Source organism: Sciurus vulgaris (genome assembly GCF_902686455.1).
Source record: "Sciurus vulgaris genome assembly, chromosome: 15".
NCBI lineage: Eukaryota > Metazoa > Chordata > Mammalia > Rodentia > Sciuridae > Sciurus > Sciurus vulgaris.
Genome location: NC_136476.1, coordinates 63,315,128 through 63,334,501, shown reverse-complemented (window position 1 = coordinate 63,334,501; position 19,374 = coordinate 63,315,128). Strand labels below are relative to the sequence as shown.

At 33.7% G+C, this 19,374-nt stretch overlaps 1 protein-coding gene across 2 annotated transcripts in view; it reads right to left on the bottom strand.

Annotated features, from left to right (window-relative positions):
- Window positions 1-19,374, bottom strand: part of FSD1L (fibronectin type III and SPRY domain containing 1 like) — a 78,648-nt gene that overhangs the window by 10,346 nt on the left and 48,928 nt on the right. The window contains exons 8-13 of one of the 2 annotated variants that reach the window (XM_079113292.1): window positions 18,142-18,240; window positions 14,005-14,134; window positions 13,326-13,358; window positions 6,305-6,405; window positions 5,585-5,836; window positions 2,611-2,699 (exon numbers count right to left, since the gene is read on the bottom strand). In XM_079113292.1, the coding sequence (XP_078969418.1) occupies window positions 2,611-2,699; window positions 5,585-5,836; window positions 6,305-6,405; window positions 13,326-13,358; window positions 14,005-14,134; window positions 18,142-18,240 (704 nt within the window). The remainder of the gene's footprint in view (window positions 1-2,610; window positions 2,700-5,584; window positions 5,837-6,304; window positions 6,406-13,325; window positions 13,359-14,004; window positions 14,135-18,141; window positions 18,241-19,374) is intronic. The other variant, XM_079113293.1, reaches the window with a different exon arrangement.

Below are 19,374 nucleotides of genomic sequence, written 5' to 3'. Positions count from 1 at the left end.
AAATAAAAGCAAGAATCAATAACTGGGATAGATTCAAACTAAAAAGCTTTCTCTCAGCAAAGGAAACTATCAGTAATGTGAAGAAAGAGCCTACAGAGTGGGAGAATATCTTTGCCAATCATACTTCAGATAGAGCACTAATCTCCAGAATCTATAAAGAACTCAAAAAACTCTACACCAAGAATACAAATAATCCAATCGACAAATGGGCTAAGGAAATGAACAGACACTTCACAGAAGAAGATGTACAAGCAATCAATAAACATATGAAAAAATGTTCAACATCTCTAGTAATAAGAGAAATGCAAATCAAAACCACCCTAAGATTCCATCTCACCCCAATTAGAATGGCAATTATCAAGAATACGAGCAACAACAGGTGTTGGCGAGGATGTGGGGAGAAAGGTACACTCATACATTGCTGGTGGGGCTGCAAATTAGTGCAGCCACTCTGGAAAGCAGTGTGGAGATTCCTTAGAAAACTTGGAATGGACCCTCCATTTGACCCAGCTATCCCACTCCTTGGCCTATACCCAAAGGATCTAAAATCAGCATACTACAGAGATACAGCCACATCAATGTTCATAGCTGCTCAATTCACAATAGCCAGACTATGGAACCAACCTAGATGCCCTTCAATTGACGAGTGGATAAAGAAACTGTGGTATATATACACAATGGAATATTACTCAGCCATAAAGAATGACAAAATTATGGCATTTGCAGGCAAATGGATGAAATTGGAGAATATCATGCTAAGTGAGATAAGCCAATCTCAAAAAGACAAGGGACGAATGATATCGCTAATAAGTGGAGGATGACACATAATGGGGGGGAGGGAAGGGTTAGTGTTAGGGTTAGAGTTAGGGTTAGGGAGGGGGGCAAGTATGGAGGAAGAAAGTACTGTATAGAGGGTAAAGAGGGGTGGGAGGGGCGGGGGGAAGGGAAAAAATAACAGAATGAATCAAACAACATTACTGTATGTGGATTTATGATTATACAAATGGTATGCCTTTGCGCCATGTACAGAGAGGCAACATGTATCCCATTTGTTTACAATAAAATAAAAAAAAAGAAAAAAAAAAACCAATGGAACTTTACAATACTATAAATTATACCTCATAAACCTGGCTTTAAAAATTAACCATATATGAAAATATTAATACTTATTTACTTGATAATAGGAGGACTTAAAAGAAAAAAACAAGATTAAAATAATTTCCTAAAGTATCTTATGACATTAATGTGCAATTAGTCTCATTATTTGGAATGAAAAATACAATGAATAAACTCAGTACCTATCTACATGAAACAGATTAATATTAAAAATGAAATATCTTTTACAAAAATATGTCTAAGAATTTAAAAAAAAAGTAACTCTGCTAAGTTCTATATGGTAAACAATTTGTCTCAAATTGACCAATTTGGAAAAGCAGCCCAAAACACCCAATACAACAAAGGTTTGTAGTGAAGTAAAAAAGAAGAAAAAAAATTAACAACAACAAAAAAGAGAAAGAATTCGTCTAATATCTTCTAAACATTTTTCCATGAGCAATAACTTTATTCACTATTTACTTTTGATTTTAGTAAAAACCCAGGAGTCTTTGTTAGCATTAAGTTTAATATTTTAGGGTATCTAGAATAAAAAATATTTATTGTGAGATTTAAAAGCAACTGTGTTTTCAACCCACATATATCCTGAATACTTCCTCTTTATACTGGGGCATGGTATTTAAGGGTGATCACAGAATACACATACAAAACATTCCACAAAACCTGCACTTGAATTATACCATCTGATTTGTATAGGGAGCCCCCAAATTAAGGAAAGTTCTAGCCAAAATAATGGTGACCCTTAACTGGATCCTGGAACTCCCCACAGTAGCCTAACTTTATGGAGAAATGTAGAAGGTTAAGGTGTTGGAAGGAACAGCAACATTTGCTTAAAAATAAGGAATTCAAATCCATGTTTCAATTTGTGTGGAGAAATATGAATTTTTCTTATATAAATCAGTCTACAACTGAGTAGATCTGAAATTATATACACATGTATACAGTCCCAAATGGAAACCACCCACATATTCAACTAAATTAAAATGAGTAAATTATTATATAGCCATATAATGGAAAGCTATACAACTGTGAGACTAAAGGAATTACAACAACATGGTACATAGATAAATCTCACAAACCTAATATGGAGGCACTTACTTAAAATACTGAAGAGGTGGCAAATAAATTTAAGGTATTTAAAGTTGCAGTACTGGTTACCCTTTGAGAAGAGCCTTTAGGAACTGGAAATGGGCACAGGGGCTTCTGAGGTTCTGGTGAAGTTCTATTTCCTACCCTAGGGGCTAGTTACAAAAGTGAATACAGTCCTATAACAATTCATCAAATTACATGCTTATGATTTGTGTACCTTTATTTATCAACACTGACTTTGACAAAGCACACTAAAATTGTACAGAAAATCACAGATTTTAGAGAATGCAATTGAGAAAGGGAGATGAATATGCAGAAAAAAACAGAATATCTTGCTCCTCAAATAATACAGCAAAAATATTCTCCTTAAAGTTGCCAAACCAAATAAAATATAAATTAGATACTAACCATGAAACCAGGCAGTACTGGCTGAGTAAATTTTGTCTTAAATGAATACAGTAACTGTTTTGAATTTGCATCATAAAAAGAAAGTTGACCTAAAAGGAAAAAAAGCCTTATTTATTATACATGAAATTATAACATTAAATTCAAGTCTAATTTATAATCATGCAAAAATAATAGAACTTATTTTGGCATTAATTTTTTATTACAAACTTTAAAGATTAGACTTAATTCTCAACAGAAAATCAGTAAACATGCTTAAGAAAATGCCCAAATCCAGTCTTCCCCTGGTTTTTAAGATCTCCATACTGTTTCACCATAATCTGACACTTGCTGTACATATTGAGATATAAACTATCATTATTTAACAAAAATTTTCATTAGCCCAGTTTAAAAAAAAAAAAAAACCAACAGTTTATTCCTCCTTATTTTTAGTTTACCTGAATCCTATCACCATTTAAGGTTTACAATATTAAACCTTGTCTTCTAACTACTGAAGGCCAGACTCATACTCCAGTCTCTGAAATCACAGTATATTTATCACTTCTTCAGCTTTGTAATTCTCAAGTCCCCTCACAATCTGTCTTTCAACAGGACCATGCCCTAAAATAACTGTCTGACCTCCTATCTAATCTGATCCGATGGCCTCCTTACAACTGTTAGTTCATAAAGCTCTTCTCTAATGACTATATTCTTGGTTTGTATTCTAACTCTAAAGATACCTTTCCTCTTCTCTTCCTTTTCCTCCTATTCTAAATGTCAATGCTTTGTCCATGTAAGAGAGCATTTATTAAGTGCTCTCTTAAATCAGTTGCTACCAAAGAGTAAGAAAAAGAAACTAACACTTATGCATACTATTGAAGTACCTGGTGCTTTATATATATGATTATATATATTCAAAACATTAAGCAACTTACATAATTGTAAAGTTAGTAGCAACAGTGCAGTAATGCTCAAACATTATTATGCATAATCTTTAGTAGTCACTGTGGTGCTGCTTCATATATTTAGCTTCAGCTCTGCTTCTGAGTTCAAGGACTGAATTTCTAAATGTTTGCTAACTATGTCACATGGTTGTCCTGCTATCATCTAATTTTTCCACTGGACTGTCTCTGTTCCTTAACCTGTTGACCACTGCCATCCTCTTCATCACGCTGGCTGGAACCTCAGAGCCTTCTTCCATTATTCTTTGTCTCTTCCCCCACATTTAGTTACCAAGTTCTATGAATTCTACTTTTACACCATCAATTTCATTCTTCTTGATTTTCAGCTGCTTGGGTTCTTGTTACTAATCACTTAAATACTTATTAGTACTGTGTGTTAAAAGCACTTAGCAGGCAATAACAATTTAATAGTTAACAAAATAAACATGGTCTTGCTGTACACTGCACAGACTACTTCCTAAAACATCACATGCTCTTTATACCTGTAAACTCTTCCATCTTTTAATCATTTACTTTCTAATATTTCTAATACTACTAGATTATCATCACATGACTATATTTTTCTAAAATGTACACAGCCAACCCTCCCCACTACTAAAGACTAATCTACAAACATTTTTCAAGGCTCTCAGAATCTGATTCCATTCTACATTACAACTTCCCCCTTTGTGCTCTACACTGTTACACTGTTAAGCTAAAATTACTTCTCCCTATCATCTATATAGAATAACAGTTTGGGAAAGTAGAGAGGAAGATGAGCAAATATTGTCTTTGTAGCTGAAAAAATTATTTTAAAAAAGTGCACCAATAAATTTGCCAGTCTGAGAAAAATGGTTTATTTAAAGCGAATAAATAAAAAACAATATACCAAATTGACATGTCATTACTAAAAGTAAATCAGTCCAAATTAATTTTTTTCCTTAAGTTGATAGCTCATGGGATTATTTGTACCCAATGTGACTTAAAGTGATAAAAATTTAATAGTTTTAGCTTAAAGTGAAAACTTGGAAAGAAACACTGTAGAACCAATGTTTAAGAAATGCACTGACATGGTATATATCACTTTAGGAGTTTATAAGGATTTGAAAGAAATGAATTTTGAGGAACAGCTAATAACAGAACAGAGACTAGAAAAACAGGGCAAGAAAAGCAATGTTAGTAGTTTTTAACAAATAAGAATTATGTGAATTAAGAAATATAATTCTGTTTATTCAGGTAGCAGACTTTAAAAGCAACACTTTCAGAAGTTAAAGATGAAGTGAGTTATTTTGTTTTTTTATCTTATTTATTATTTTATATTTTATTTTATTTATTATTTTATATTTTATTTATTTATATTTATTTTTTTGATACCGGGGATTGAACTCAGGGGCACTCGAACACTGAGCCACATCCCCTGCCCTATTTTGTATTTTATTTAGAAACAGGGTGTCACTGATTTGCTTATTAGCACCTCGCTTTTTGCTGAGGCTGGCTTTGAACTCTTGATCCTCCTGCCTCAGCCCCCCAAAACTGCTGGGAGTACAGTCATGCACCAACAAAGTGAGTCCGTTTTAGAAAAACCTAATCAAGAGCTACCCAAGAAACAGGACTTCTAAGACAAAGGAGCAAAGAAGTGGCAACTCCCTGCAGAGATAGTGTATCACAAATTTTATATTGTGTGAAAGATGGACTGGGTAAATTCTAAGGTTTATTCCAACTCAAAAAAAAAAATCTGACTTTACCACTGTTTACCAGTGGGTGATCAAACAGTAAGGAAGGAATTAAGAAAAATTTTTAGTCTTAAGATTAAAATTAGCAAAATCTTTCAGACTTAGCATATTATAAATGAGTGCTTTCACAGGGCTCCTGGCAGTTATCACATGCCCTTCCAGTCTCACTCTAGAACTGAGATTATGTTTGTGATCAAAGCCTAGTTGGCCAAAATGTCCCTACCACAATATTAATGGAAATTCTATATAGACGATTACCAATAAGAATTACTGAAATACAAGCAGTTATAATGAAATGACTTATGAAAACATAAGTAAACTTACCCCCATCAAAATCACAAAATACTCCTATTTTCTCCGGAACAGTAACATCCAAAGCTTTGACTTTATTATTATGTTTTGCTGCAAATGTATTTTGTAGCCAGTTGTTGACATGGATACACCAACTAGTATTTGTCTTTCCCAACTGGTCAAATTTCCCCAAAGTTTTGTATGCTACTCCCACACTGTAGGATTTACAGTCTTTCTGGGCCTTGACCTCCCAATAATGCTGTCCACTTTCAATAGCAGTGTCTCCTACAAAAGATCAGAAAGGTAGATTAAACCTAGATTTAATCTCTTCCCCAGGAGTTAACCAGATTCTTACATATCATTCGTCCTACAAATTTATTCAAGAAATTAAATTTAATTACTCTTTCTATGAAAATAATCATGTTAACATATACATACTAAATGTAGAGTACTTGGCTCAACTTTACTTTTGTATTTTTTTTTCTGAATACAAAATTCTTCAGAACTTTTCTTCCTTACCAACCTCTCAAGGGTTAAAAAGACATTAGGAATCACCAGGTAATTTAAATTAAGAGTTTTTAAAAGTATCAATAAGTAAAATTCAAAAGCCCCCAAGTAATTAAGCTTCAATAGGGATAAACCTTTGCAAAGATTCACTCAGTACACAGGAAGCAGCCCTTGATCTGGGGAGTTCATCAGTGTGGCTGTGATGCCTTTAATTTGAGATTGTAAAGAGCTATTGTTTTATCCTACCTAGCACTGTGTATGATTCCCCGGTGAAACGGTCTCTGCTGCCTCTTACTACTGGTGGCCTGGAACCAATAGATGTCCTTTTGGGGGATGGTGTACCACTTCTATATAAATAGGAACAAAAAGGAAAACAAGTGTTTTATGTTGGAAATGTTTCATAAACTAAAATTGCATATTCTTGAAATAATTTTTGAAAAAGATTTCTAATTATGTGACAGAAACAGCATCATTTAATTTGAATTATTATTGAAAAGAATTGCCAATTATAAACATTCAAATATAAGAAGCCATTAATACAAAGCAGGCTGAAAACACTAATGTCATGCAGACTGAGCAAGACTTATACAAAGAACAGAGTTGAAAGGAGAAAGAATGCCAAAATGAGAAGATTCACTAAAAGAAAAAAAAAAAAAAGATATTGGGTTACAGTTTATATATTTTGCAATTAAATTTAAATAAAGCAAAGTCAAGAACCCTTCGTGCTGTAAAACTAATATGCAATAATTAAGAAAAAGCAATGGCAAAACTAGACTTCTCAAAATCATAACTAAGTAATCTTTTTTATTAGCAGTAGATATTTTTGTTCTTGATCTTTTCTTCTTAAAAAGAGAAAAAGCACTTGTCTAAATCCATGTATAAGTATATCTGGTATTATAAAGTATTTTTGTTATTAAAATGGACAAGATCCAATCTGACCTCTTCTATCAAATGATATGATACGGTAAACTAGATAGGATTAGGCTTCTCACTTAACTCTCTAAGCCTCCAAAAAGATTAAAGCCCAAGCAAGTTTTTAAAATGATATTTAAATATACAAAATTGCTGCATTTAAAAAGCAATAATTTGGGGGGTAAGATTATGACAAAGTTATTCATGGGAAATGAAAATACCTATGTATATTCTTACTACTAATAAGAAAGGATAACACTTTTCCAATATAGTTGCATTCGAATTTTTCTTCTTCAGGGGAAATTCATTTAGTAAATTTTAATAAGTTATCAAATAACATAATAAAAATCCCATAAAGGCAAAATAAGAATAAAGATATAATTTAAAGTCATTTCACATGATTAAGTGACTATATTCCATTTTATTTAAATGCTGTCCTACTGTTAGTAGATTTATTAGGCAGTTTCAAAGAATTAAACAGTGAATTCAGGACCACACTTTGTCTACTTTCTAGTGAATGACATTAAGAACTTTACAGCTACTTTATTTACATGAATTGGTTTAATTCCTCCCAAAGATGGTAAAAGTTCTTTCTGTAAAATATTTCTTTAAAAAGATACTTAGGTAACTAATTATAGATTCTGCTTGAATAGACAGAATGAACTCAGGTGAATAAGAACAAGTAGATTAAAATTTCTTGGAAACTTGTGCTCAGGTAGGCAGTTAATAGTTGCTTCTTATTGGGAAAGGAGAAAACAGAAAATTTGATGGGCAGAAAAAAATCAAGAAGTGTTTTTGAGAAGTTCTCCAAAACACGGGATAAAAATAAATAAAAATGAAGAAAACTTTATACTCAATTATTCTGAATAAATGTATTTTTTAACTTCTTAAAGTCTGTTTTAACCAAGTTTTCTGAGTTAATACTTACTATATAATATTCTTAAGGGTCATTACTTAGGACACAGGGATTTAGGATGAAGAGAAGGAGATACTGAGTCTTAAAGGAAATGCCCACTAGCCACTGACATGCAGAAGAAACAGTTGTCAATCTTGAGCTACCTGCCCTTGGGTCCATGCCCCTGTAAAAGGGAAACTGGTGCAAAACTGTGTAGCTCTACCCTGCCTCCACCTCTAGTTCAACCTCGAGCACTGGCACTCTATAAACATGAGCACCCCACACCATGGGTTGCTGTCTCTCCCTCCGGAGACAACTTAAGTTGACATTAAGAAAAAAAAAAAAAAATCACAATTTTCTTTCTGATATTTTTCATATAAGCAGGTCAAAAATGTTAAAAACCTTCCCAGTTACTCCAGAGGTTGAGGCAGAAGGATCACACATTTAAGGCCAAAAACTTCATAAGACCCTGTCTCAAAAATAAAGGACTGAAGATGTAGCTCAGTGGTACAGCAACCCCAGGTTAAATTCTCAATATTCTTCCCCAACACACACAAAAGTCCTTACAAAAGGTCTGTATTTTTTCAAATATTTTATCTTGAACTAAGAAGAAAAGATAATACTGTATTTCTCCTGAAATTAAAAAATTTAGTAAAAGTAGCACTATTTTTATTATCTGGTGGGGGACAAGTATCTTCAAATGGGTACTTTTCAAACCATATCCTGAACTACAGATGCCACAGAGGCTACTGCAGGACTCTGGAAAGAAACCTGCTCTAGGACTCTTTCCCTACTTGAACCAGCTATCCTCTTCTCTTTTTAGGTCAGGCTTCTGGAAACATTTCATTTGAAAAAAAAAAAAAAAAAACACTGTGTTGTTTACAAAAAAAAAAGAAGGATGGAAACCACTGTTTTTGTTACAGTGCTAGAAACATATGAGAGGGAAGGGGGTAAAAAATAAGAGTGTCTTGGGCTGGGGTTGTAGCTTAGTGGTAGAGCGCACTTGCCTAGCATGTGTGAGGCACTGAGTTCGATCCTCAGCACCACATGAAAATAAATAAGTAAAAAAAAGGTATTGTGTCCATCTACAACTAAAAAAAAATGTTTCAAAAAGTAAGACTGTCTTAGCATGGTTTATAAATTGTATCAAAAAAGTTTAAGTCTTCAGAATATTTGTGTAATGTATGAGTTTAGTATGATTTACCATTATTCTCCAAAAGTTCATTGAAACTGGTTATCTAAAATGAAACTCTCCTCTAGAAAAAAAATGAGTAGGCTTTCAGGATAGCTCACCAAAAACTGCCCAATTCACAAAGTCACCAGACTATTATTGCACATTAATTTTCCTTCTCCCAAATTAATTCAACTTTTTTTTAAATGGTAATAGTAATCCCTTACTTATCAACAATCACCTTACACATAATGGAATTAACAATCAAAAGAGTAGCTGAATGGATTCAACTTTGAATGTTGATAATTAAACAAAATCAAAATCAACAGTTTTAATCAATCTCTTTTTTTTTTGACACCAGGATTGAAACGAGGGACACTTAACCTCTGAGCCACATCCCAAGCCCTTTTTATGTTTTATTTAGATATAGGGTCTTGCTTAGTTGCGTAGGACCTTGCTAAATTGCTTAGACTGACTTTGAACTTGAAATCCTCCTGCCTCAGCCTCCCAAGCTACTGGGATTATAGATGTGAGCCACCATGCCTGGCTTAATTAATCTTAATTGTAAGTATTTGTAGAAAATTAGTTTTGTAACTAGAAAAAGAGGAACATTAGCTCTTCATTATATCTAACTTGACTTCAATCCTCAGTACTTTTCAGTAATGGTGGTACTATCTTTACACATATATCATAACTACAACTGTTTTTCAACTGAAAGATGGAGCTAAAAAAGTCAAAAGTTTTGCTGTGAGTAAGAATCAAATGAAAAAAGATGAAAGTTTAGAGTAATGTGTAACTAGGGATGAGGAGGAATTAAATGAACCAAACCAGTGGTTCTCAAATTTGGGTACACATTGGAACCACCTGGGAAACTTTTTTTTCTTGCTATGAAAGGGATTGAATCCTGGGACTTGTGCATGCTGTATAAGCACTCTTACCACTGAGCTATGCCCCTGCCCACTTGGGAAACTAAAAAATGCAAATATTAGGCCTCACCACAGATTTTGCTGCCCAGTAGAGCTAGGAGCCCACTGAAGTTAATAAACACCTCCACTTACCAAGGGTGATGTTGAAAATATAGTTATATACAATCTACCATATTGGGCCCTTGGTACATGGCTGCTATGGCAAGTGAGAAACAGGCCATTGAGTAGCTGATGGAAGGGAAGTTAACAATTGGCAGGAACCATTATCTCATTTCTGTATCCTTAGTCCACAGTAGGCATGCAATATCTTGACTAAAATGAATGTAGGCACAGTAAGTAGAATATGTGATATTATTAACTAAGGACTATATAAACCTTCCAGAACTATAGTCCTAATTTGGAGAAACACAGGGATTTGGGATTTTGTAATAAATTATAAATCATCAACTGAGAAGGCACAACAAAATCAGAAGCAACCAAGAAACCTTTTCAAAATACAATGACAGAGGCTGGGGGCTGTAGCTCAGTGGCAAAGTGCTTGCCTAGCATGTATGAGGCATTGAGTTCAATCCTTAGCAGCACATAAAAATAAATAAAATAATTTAAAAAAACCACAACAACAGTTTCCCTTCTCAGTTGGTGGGACCAATTGTCTGCTTAGAAGAAATATGCATTTTCAAAAAGATTTCCCAAGTAATTCAGAGTAACAAATAGCAAAGGAAAGGCACAACGTATAAATAATCAGAAAATTTTACTTAGCACTGCTTTGAAATATGCTAAGAGCTCATCCAATAACAAGAAAAATAATTTTTTAAGAAAAAATTTGTAACTTACCAGTAGTAAAGAAATAAAGGGAAGCATGGAGAAAAGAAAAATAGTCATAACTATTGAGAATGACAGTTGAGTTTCAGAGGAAATTTTAAGGATAATTCTTCCATTCCGCATTCCAGCTTTCCAACTCTAAGTACATTTTTGCAAGAGGTGCATCATCTTACGCAAAAACATCTCCTTCCACTTCACTTCTTAAAGGCACTTGGACCAGATAATTTTACCAGTTTCCCAAATGTTCTCTCTACTACCCAATTCATCTTGTCCGCCATTGTAAAATAAACCTCGTTCTGATTCTCCTACTTTAAAATCAACATGTACTTCCATATTATCTACAAATGACTAAGTTTGGGCATTTAGGTTCTTGATTTAGTCCCAATTTGCCTTTCTACCCTTCTTACCCTTAGAGAGCATTACACAACCAAATGTACCAAAGTGTTCTTTAAACTCACTCAGTCTGCTTAAAGTGCTTTTCCTCTTTTTCCCTCTTTCACTGCAAATCTGAATATCACAAAATCTCCCTCTTCCTGAAGAAGGTCTTCCAAATCCTACCATGCTAAATAACTCTTCTGAGCAATATAGTCCAGGTCAAAATCCTATCTGTGATCTTTTATACCCAATCTTAGGCAATTACACAGGCTTTACCTGGCAGGATTTACAGGGGTAGGACAAAGGATAGGGTGGGCTGCCCTCGTTACACCAGACTTGGTGCACAGCTAGTGCACCATGATATCTACAGGAAATTGTAATGTCACCCTCTCCCCAACCATGAGCTGATCGGGTATTTGCATTCCTAGCCTTATCACCTCTATTCAAAGGCCCCCTATGGAAAGGGAAGCCCTATATACTGGTATTTTTTTTAGGTACCTTCGGAAGACCTCCTTAAGAGCAAGAAAGGGGCTAAAAACACTTCACTTAGTATGTTTCCACTTTTAACCCCACTCTTGTCCCTACCTTTTTATCCTTAAGTCCATAAAGCACAAGTCTTTGTTTGGCAGTGAGAAGATCCTCTACCTGTGATCTGTGTTGAGTCACCTGACCTCCAACCAGTGCCATCTGCTAGGAAAAATGCAGCACTGGAGGAGGCAGCACCTGTTCCTTCATGGCTTCTTGCTTACCACCATAAATCATAAAATCTTGACTATAATCTTTCAGTTTGGCTCACTGTTCTAAATGATTACCCCAATAACTGAGAGCTCTGGACATCTTTCCTCTCTGAACTCCTTTATTCACACTTACCCTTCCTTACACATGATGTTTACCTTGCTTTATTTTTGCTATCTTATCTACATAAGTTAAAGCAAATTTCTTGAGGCAGTGCTGAACAGTATTTATCCCTATAAACTCTAAAATACTCAGCAGACATTTAACAGTGAACAATTATGTATGAAAAAATATAAACAAATGTATGTAGGTTGAGCAGCCCTAATCCGAAAATCTGAAATGCTCTGACATTGGAAACTTTTTGAGCACCAACATAATCACAAATAGAAAATTCCACACCTGAGGTCATATGATAAGTTACAGTGAAAATAGAGGTACATTAAAAAATATTGTATAAAATTACCTTCGGGCTACATGTATAAGGTATACAAGAAATGTACATGAATTCTGGATTTAGAATTAGGTCCCCACCAAAATAACTAATTATGTATTTGCAACTATCCTAAAATCCGAAAAAAAAATCTGAGATCCAAAGCACTTTTGGGGTCCCAAGCATCTCAAATAAGGAAATCCCAACCTGTTTAACATTCCAAAAGTGGCCTACATATAAAATACCCTTAAAAGAAGAACAGAGAGAAAGAAATAATATAATCTGAATGCTAAATACAAGCAGTCTAAAAAATGTTCAACTAACCAAATAAAACTTTGTAAGACTCTACTAAGCCCAACAGCATTTTATAATTTATAGCATACTATGATATCACTTCTACCAATAGTAAGCAAATAAACTGAAAGGAAGAGAGGAGATAATTTTGAAAAGAACATATTCTGGTTTCTGGTAAAGATACAAGGTATCTTCAAGAAACACATTACTATCCATGTAATCTGAAATGATTCATTTTTTTCTGGCACTGTACTAATAATTTTCTGCAGTGACCTTTACTTTTTAACCTTGATACTTTGGAAACTGCACAATTATAAAAAAATATAGAACATCTATCTCAAACATGCCTCATGTCAAATACAAATAAAAGCAAAGCTGTAATGTTAGATACATTTAATTCAATACAACAAGAAAGATGCCAGGTATAAGTAAAGCAGGGAAAATAATCAGATGATGGAAAGTAATTCAAGAAGACTTTGAAGCACAGCTTATTTTGTTATCTTTATACAATATAATCCAAATGATAAGCAGCACACTATAATGCTGTGAATTCAAAACATAAGCTACCAATACAGACAGTCTACACAAAGCAATATTTTAGCTTTTGAAGGCTGCTGCAGTGGCTTGTGTTTACTGGTTAAAAGAAAAAATTACTCAGCCAAGCTAGATATACTAAGTCCTAGAACTAGACAGACATATACCATCACCTTGTATGTTTCTTCAGTGAAGTAACATGGACACTGTCAGATAAAAACAGGCAACTGTTAAGAGACTGCTTTAAAAATTAAATTTAACATTGTATAATAAAATTAGATTAAATGCCTGCTGAGGATTTTTTAAAATTCTTTGTTAGCACTCAAAAAGACACTCACCTTCGGTTTGTAAAAAAACCTTCCCGTGTAAAAAAAGAAAAAGGTTCCCAAATTTGACATTATCTAGGTAAGTTATGGCAATATCAAAAGTTTCTTAAGCCTGACTCTTGGATTCATTGGATTCCTCATCAGGGCCAAGTCTGTGGGGGCTAGAAACTCTAAAAGTTGTCATCTAATGCAGACCTTCAGGTAAGACAGGTGATCTATAAGCCCAATATTCAGAAATTATTCTAGGAACATTTAAATAATTCAAGTTGCTATATGTATAACTTTAACGAAGTGGAATACTAAAATAAAACGAATTGTATGAGGAGATTAGGAAAGAAACTAAGAAAAAGGAATGGGAAGATGTTAATAACAGCTTCATGTACTGATAATATATATTCTTCACTTTGGAATTACTAATGTATCATAAATCATACTGGTATAGAAAATAAGAATTTTAATGTTATCATCAGATAAGATCCAACATATAAGCTTTTATCCATATAACAGATTTAATGAGCTAGCTTACCTGCCCTTGTTTTCTTTTCCTTTAATTTTACTTTCTTGACCTTTTCCTCCAGTAGGATCCCACTCTACCAAGGTATCTTCAACTTTCAGGTTCAAATGGGATGATGAGTTATCCAAACTAAAATTAAGTGCTGTTTAAGACAATATAGAATGTTATATATCTCCACATTCTGAAGCTTACCTATCAGCAATAATTTTCCTAATCAATTGATTCAACACTGTTTATAGAGAATAAAGGTCAAATGACTAATCCTAGCATTTAAAGTTTGCAATGATTAGGTTATTAGGAATTTACAACTCCTTTCTTATTTTCCATTATTCTCCTCTAAATATCCTATACTCTATACAATGCAATATGCAGGGCCACTAAACACACAGTATCCTCAATTTTCTGCCAGATGGTTATCAGTTGATTGTTGTGAGTAAATAGGAAGGGGAACTGGTAGTTAAGGAAAAGAAAAAAAGTGATATAGTATAGAAAACCACAGTGTAAAAATGTGGCACACACACATCTTCTCTGACAGTCTAATACTTAATAATTTCATGTTTAAACTCTTCTTATTTCAAATTAAGATGAGTGCGAAGAAATTAGAGCCAGGTTGGCAGAAGCGAGGAAATTGATCCAGTTGATAAATGATCTATGTGGTAAAGAGTAGAAGGGTGAAAAGGGGTCTATTTAACATAAAAACTAACCAAACAAACAAAAAACCATGCCTTTCAGTTATGCCTTTCAGATTATTAGGTATTATCAGGAACTATTTTTACTATTCACAAGACTGTTTACTCAGACTGCTAATTTAGGAGATCAGTGTATCAAGCTTCCCTCTCTGAGAATTTAGGGTAAATCATTAAAATGTATTGATTAACAGCTGTACAATGAGTAGTTTCTTCTACTTTAAAATGAAATTTCTAGAATCTCTATCCTGAAAGGTATCCATCTATTTCACAGTTACCAACTCACCTGCTTCTGTTGTATTTTCCTTCAAAATTTAAATATCTGGTAATTATTCATTGAAGGAATATTCCTTACAATACTTCATTTCACTTAAGGATATTACTTGATTTAGTTAAGGCTTCAGTGTGTCCGTGAAGTGCATGTCACCAAACAACAAAAAAAGCATATAGAGTGTCTGAAGTTTACCTAGTTAATCAAGAATCCTTTTATCAACTCTACTGTTCTATAAAGAGCACTTTTAGTCAAACTATGTATCAGAGCTATTGTTCATTGTCTTTATTTATAAAACAACATTCTCAACACAAAGCTGACCACACAGCTTCTAGTAAATGTCATAATACACAAGGAAGTTAATAAATTGCAAAATCTTCATCTAAACAGAAATGAATTTAGAGAAAGAAGGAATAATGAAGCTTTTCAGTAAAAATGGAAACAATTTTTTAATAGGCAGCTTACTAAAAAGGTAGGATTAACACTGAAACTCTCAATTTCCAAAATGAACAGCCATTAAGAAAGCAGAGTTAACCTCTATATTTAAGCTATTACGCAATATGTGTGAGGCTATCTATATTTTTTTTTAAGAGAAAGAAAAATAGGCTTTAACTCTGAGGGTGCCATCAATTCTCAACTGCTTGTTAAAATCCTAAGGATAAAGAAAGAATCCTAAATTTGTTCCCTAATGTTTGTTAAAATGGAGGAAAAGTCATCAGCAATCTGGAGTCAAGGATAGCAAGAAAAAGTACTATCTCCAAACCACCTGTGACCAGACTTATCGATTATCTGATTATCACAGTATACAAACAAGGTGTGTAATTATGTCAAAATGAATCCTATTGCTATGTGTAACTAAAAAGAACAAAAAAAGAAAAAGAAAAAGAAAAAAAGAAAAGAAAAGATAAAACCAAGAAGGTACAGGTTTCAATACAAGAAGTATTAAAAATCTCTCTCTCTTTTTATGGGCACTGATCCTTTATTGGACCTCAGTAAAGTCACAGAGCCTCTCTAAGATAAGAGATAATGCTTTCATATATATATTTAAATCTTCTTCAAAAGTGAGATCCTGTCTCCTATATAAGCCCTGTAATACAGCTAGATATTAGTTTCTGTATCTTTAAAAGTCTGTGAAAACAAGGCACCAAAACTAGAATCCAGATGTTCTATGTTTAATTTGTTAGTAGCTGCTTTTGTGATACTGTAAAATTATATCAGTCATTACTATTTGAGGTTAGAGAATAATTCTGTGATAACATAATATCATTTATCTTTACAAGGAAGTAAATAATAATACATCTTAAAATTCTAGTCATTAAGAACTATTGTTACTTATCACTTTTGACAATTTTCATGATAAAACAAATATACTGAAGGAACAAATAAACAATGTTCATTATTTTCCATACCAAGAACTGTAAGTGGCAGGATATGAAACTTTGATAGGCCTCAACTATTTACTCTCCATCTTTCTTCCTTTCCCTTCAATCTTTGTCCACAGGCTTATTTCTATTGGTTGGCCAAAAAGAGCTACTGCAGGGCTGGGGTTGTAGCCCAGTGGTAGAGCGGTTGCCTGGCACGTGTGACGCCCTGGGTTCGATCCTCAGCACAGCATATAAATAAATAAATTAAATAAAGGTCCACCAACAACTAAAAATATATATATAAAAAGGGCTACTGCAAGTCAAATTACTAAACAATTTGTTCAATGTGCCACTTTTATAAAGTAGAGCTTTTTCTATGAAGCTCTTGTTCTTGTAGTGATGCCAATGGTATGAAAAAACTCCAGAAAATCCATGATCCATAGCCATGTAAAATTAATTTTATTCTGTTACTTCCTGAAGATCAGAATCAATGATTTAGTGGGCCTTGAGGTTGAGTTTCAGTTTATTTGAACCTCAGAGGGTTTACTCAACAGTGAAAAATGCTTAAAAGGAATATAATCAACTTAGTCCCCCTCTACAAATCCCAAGGCCAAAAGTGACAAGATCCAGACATGGCTAAAAGCAGCAGCTAGAGCAGCTATTCATATTTCTAAATTTAGGAAATGTGCATGTAAATCAACAATTTGCCACATTTAGGTCCAAGTTTGGTCACTATCTATAAAGGGTAAATGAAAACAAACAAAAGAAATACAAAGATGATGCTCCTAAGGATGAATATAATAGTAATGCAATTTTACCTAACAAGGGCTAAAAATAGTCCAAGTAAAAAAGATTCTCTACCTGTATGACAATACTTTGGTAAAAATCTCATTAAAAACCACAGTAGGGCCTGGGGTTGTGGCTCAGTGGTAGAGTGCTCACCTGGCACGTGTGAGGCACTGGGTTCAATCCTCGGCACCACATAAAAATAAATAAAAATAAAACCAAGGTATTGTAACATCTATAACTAAAAAATAAAAATAAACACGGTAACTTCTCGGTTTGATAACATGTAATTCAAAGTACTTGTATTTCTTGGTTATCTATAGTTCTCAAGTAAAAGCATTTGCTATTTCAAACAGTTTACTCAAATTAGATCTATTTTTTGGACATTTTCCTGAGTTGGTTTCATCAATAATTTATGAGCCTTGGGAGCTGGAGTAAAGTGCTTGCCCAACATGTGGAAGGCCCTGAGTTCAATTCCCAGCACTGTAAGAAACAAAAAGATTTATAGACCTCATAGATTGTTTTATTCTGAGATATTTTTATATCATCCTCCAAATCATATCAAATTTCTGGCATACAAATCTATTCAAATGCTGTATAAACTGAAGCCAATGCAAGCTCCAGGTCCCAAGTATCTACCACAATGTATAGAGTTTAGTCAATGACTGTGTTACAGTTGGGAAGAACTTTAGCATTATGGCCTTCAAATTAGTAAATGCCTAAAAAAGTTTGTGTTCAAATATGTTATACTAGGATGTTTTCACTAAATCTAAATTAGTGAGACTGAACAGTTCTGAGAGACAAGAACAACTTGGTTCTTAAAGACTATCATCTCAGTCTATTTTGCCCATATGAATACAATCATAAATGAAAACCACTACTGTAGTCCTATTTTCTCTGCCTTATAATTCCTATTGTGGGGAAAGTCAGAGGTGGGGTGGTAGAGGAGGTGGGGAAGGAATTCAGCCACACAGTGCTTCCTGTCACAAAGTCTTGAATAACTTCAGAAGTTTTATGTTGTATAAATAGCTACTAATCTTACCTTTGGTCTCTAAGGTCACTGGATCAGAATATTCTCCAGCCACAGCCTTGTTGCAAGCTCGCACTCTGAAATTCATATATTTTGAATCAAATTTTAAGCCTGAAAAAATGAAATGGTTTTCAGACACAAAAAGTAAAGGACGCATCCCCAAAAGTACGAGTATGAATTTTCAAACTATTTTTTTCTTCTTGGAAGTATCTTCTTATTTAGAAAAAAGTATAAATTTATGTTAAAATGGTTATAATGCTTGAAATAAGAGGAATCATGATTTACCTATTAGTTTCTTCAGAAAAAAATAAAATTAATACAATTTATCGTTTTTTTTTTTTTAACTCAGGAATTAAAAAGGCACCCTTTTATGATGCATCATAAAAAGCAGTACTTCATTTAAGGAGAGATCACAAATTTATAAAACAACACATTCAATTTCTAGAAAGTAGATGCTCTCAGGAATTTTTATATTCATGAAACATTGTCTTTTTTTTTTGGTGCCAGGGACTGAACCCAGGTGTGCTTCATCATGGAGTCACATCCCCAATGCTTTTTTGTATTTTATTTAGAGACAGGGTATTGCTGAGTTGCTTAGGGCATTGTTAAGTTGCTGAGGTTGGCTTTGGATTGGTGAACCTCCTACCTCAGCCTCTCGAGCTACTGGGAATACAAGAGTATGCCACCATGCCCAGATGAAACATTATCTTTTTATGTGAAAAATGAATTTAGAAAGTAAAACACAGAGATTAATATCCCAAAACTGCGACATTAGTTCTAGATTAAAATTTTAGTTCAAAATTTACTAGCTATGGAACCTTCAGTGATTTGACTAACCCCCAGTTTTCTATCTATAAAACAAATGATAAAACCAGCTTCATAATTATAAAGATTAAATGAAGGGGTTAGAGATGTGGCTCTGTGGTTGAGCACCCGCTTAGTATACAAGGCCTTGGGTTCTATCCCCAGCAATGGTCTCCACCAAAGTAACATTAAATGAGATGTAATATACTCATTAAATAAGGTATACTATATGTAAGACACTTAAGCCCAGCTCCTGACAGATAGAAAGTACTTAATTACAGTAGCTCCTAATATTACCGTTATGTATAACAAGTGTTGAGCATATCAGGCAGTATTTGCCCAGAAAACATCTGAAGTCCCCACTATACTGAGATATTTTTTGCTGTTTTTAACTATTATTTTCTGCATTTTTTAATTAATTTGTTTAAGTTATACATAATA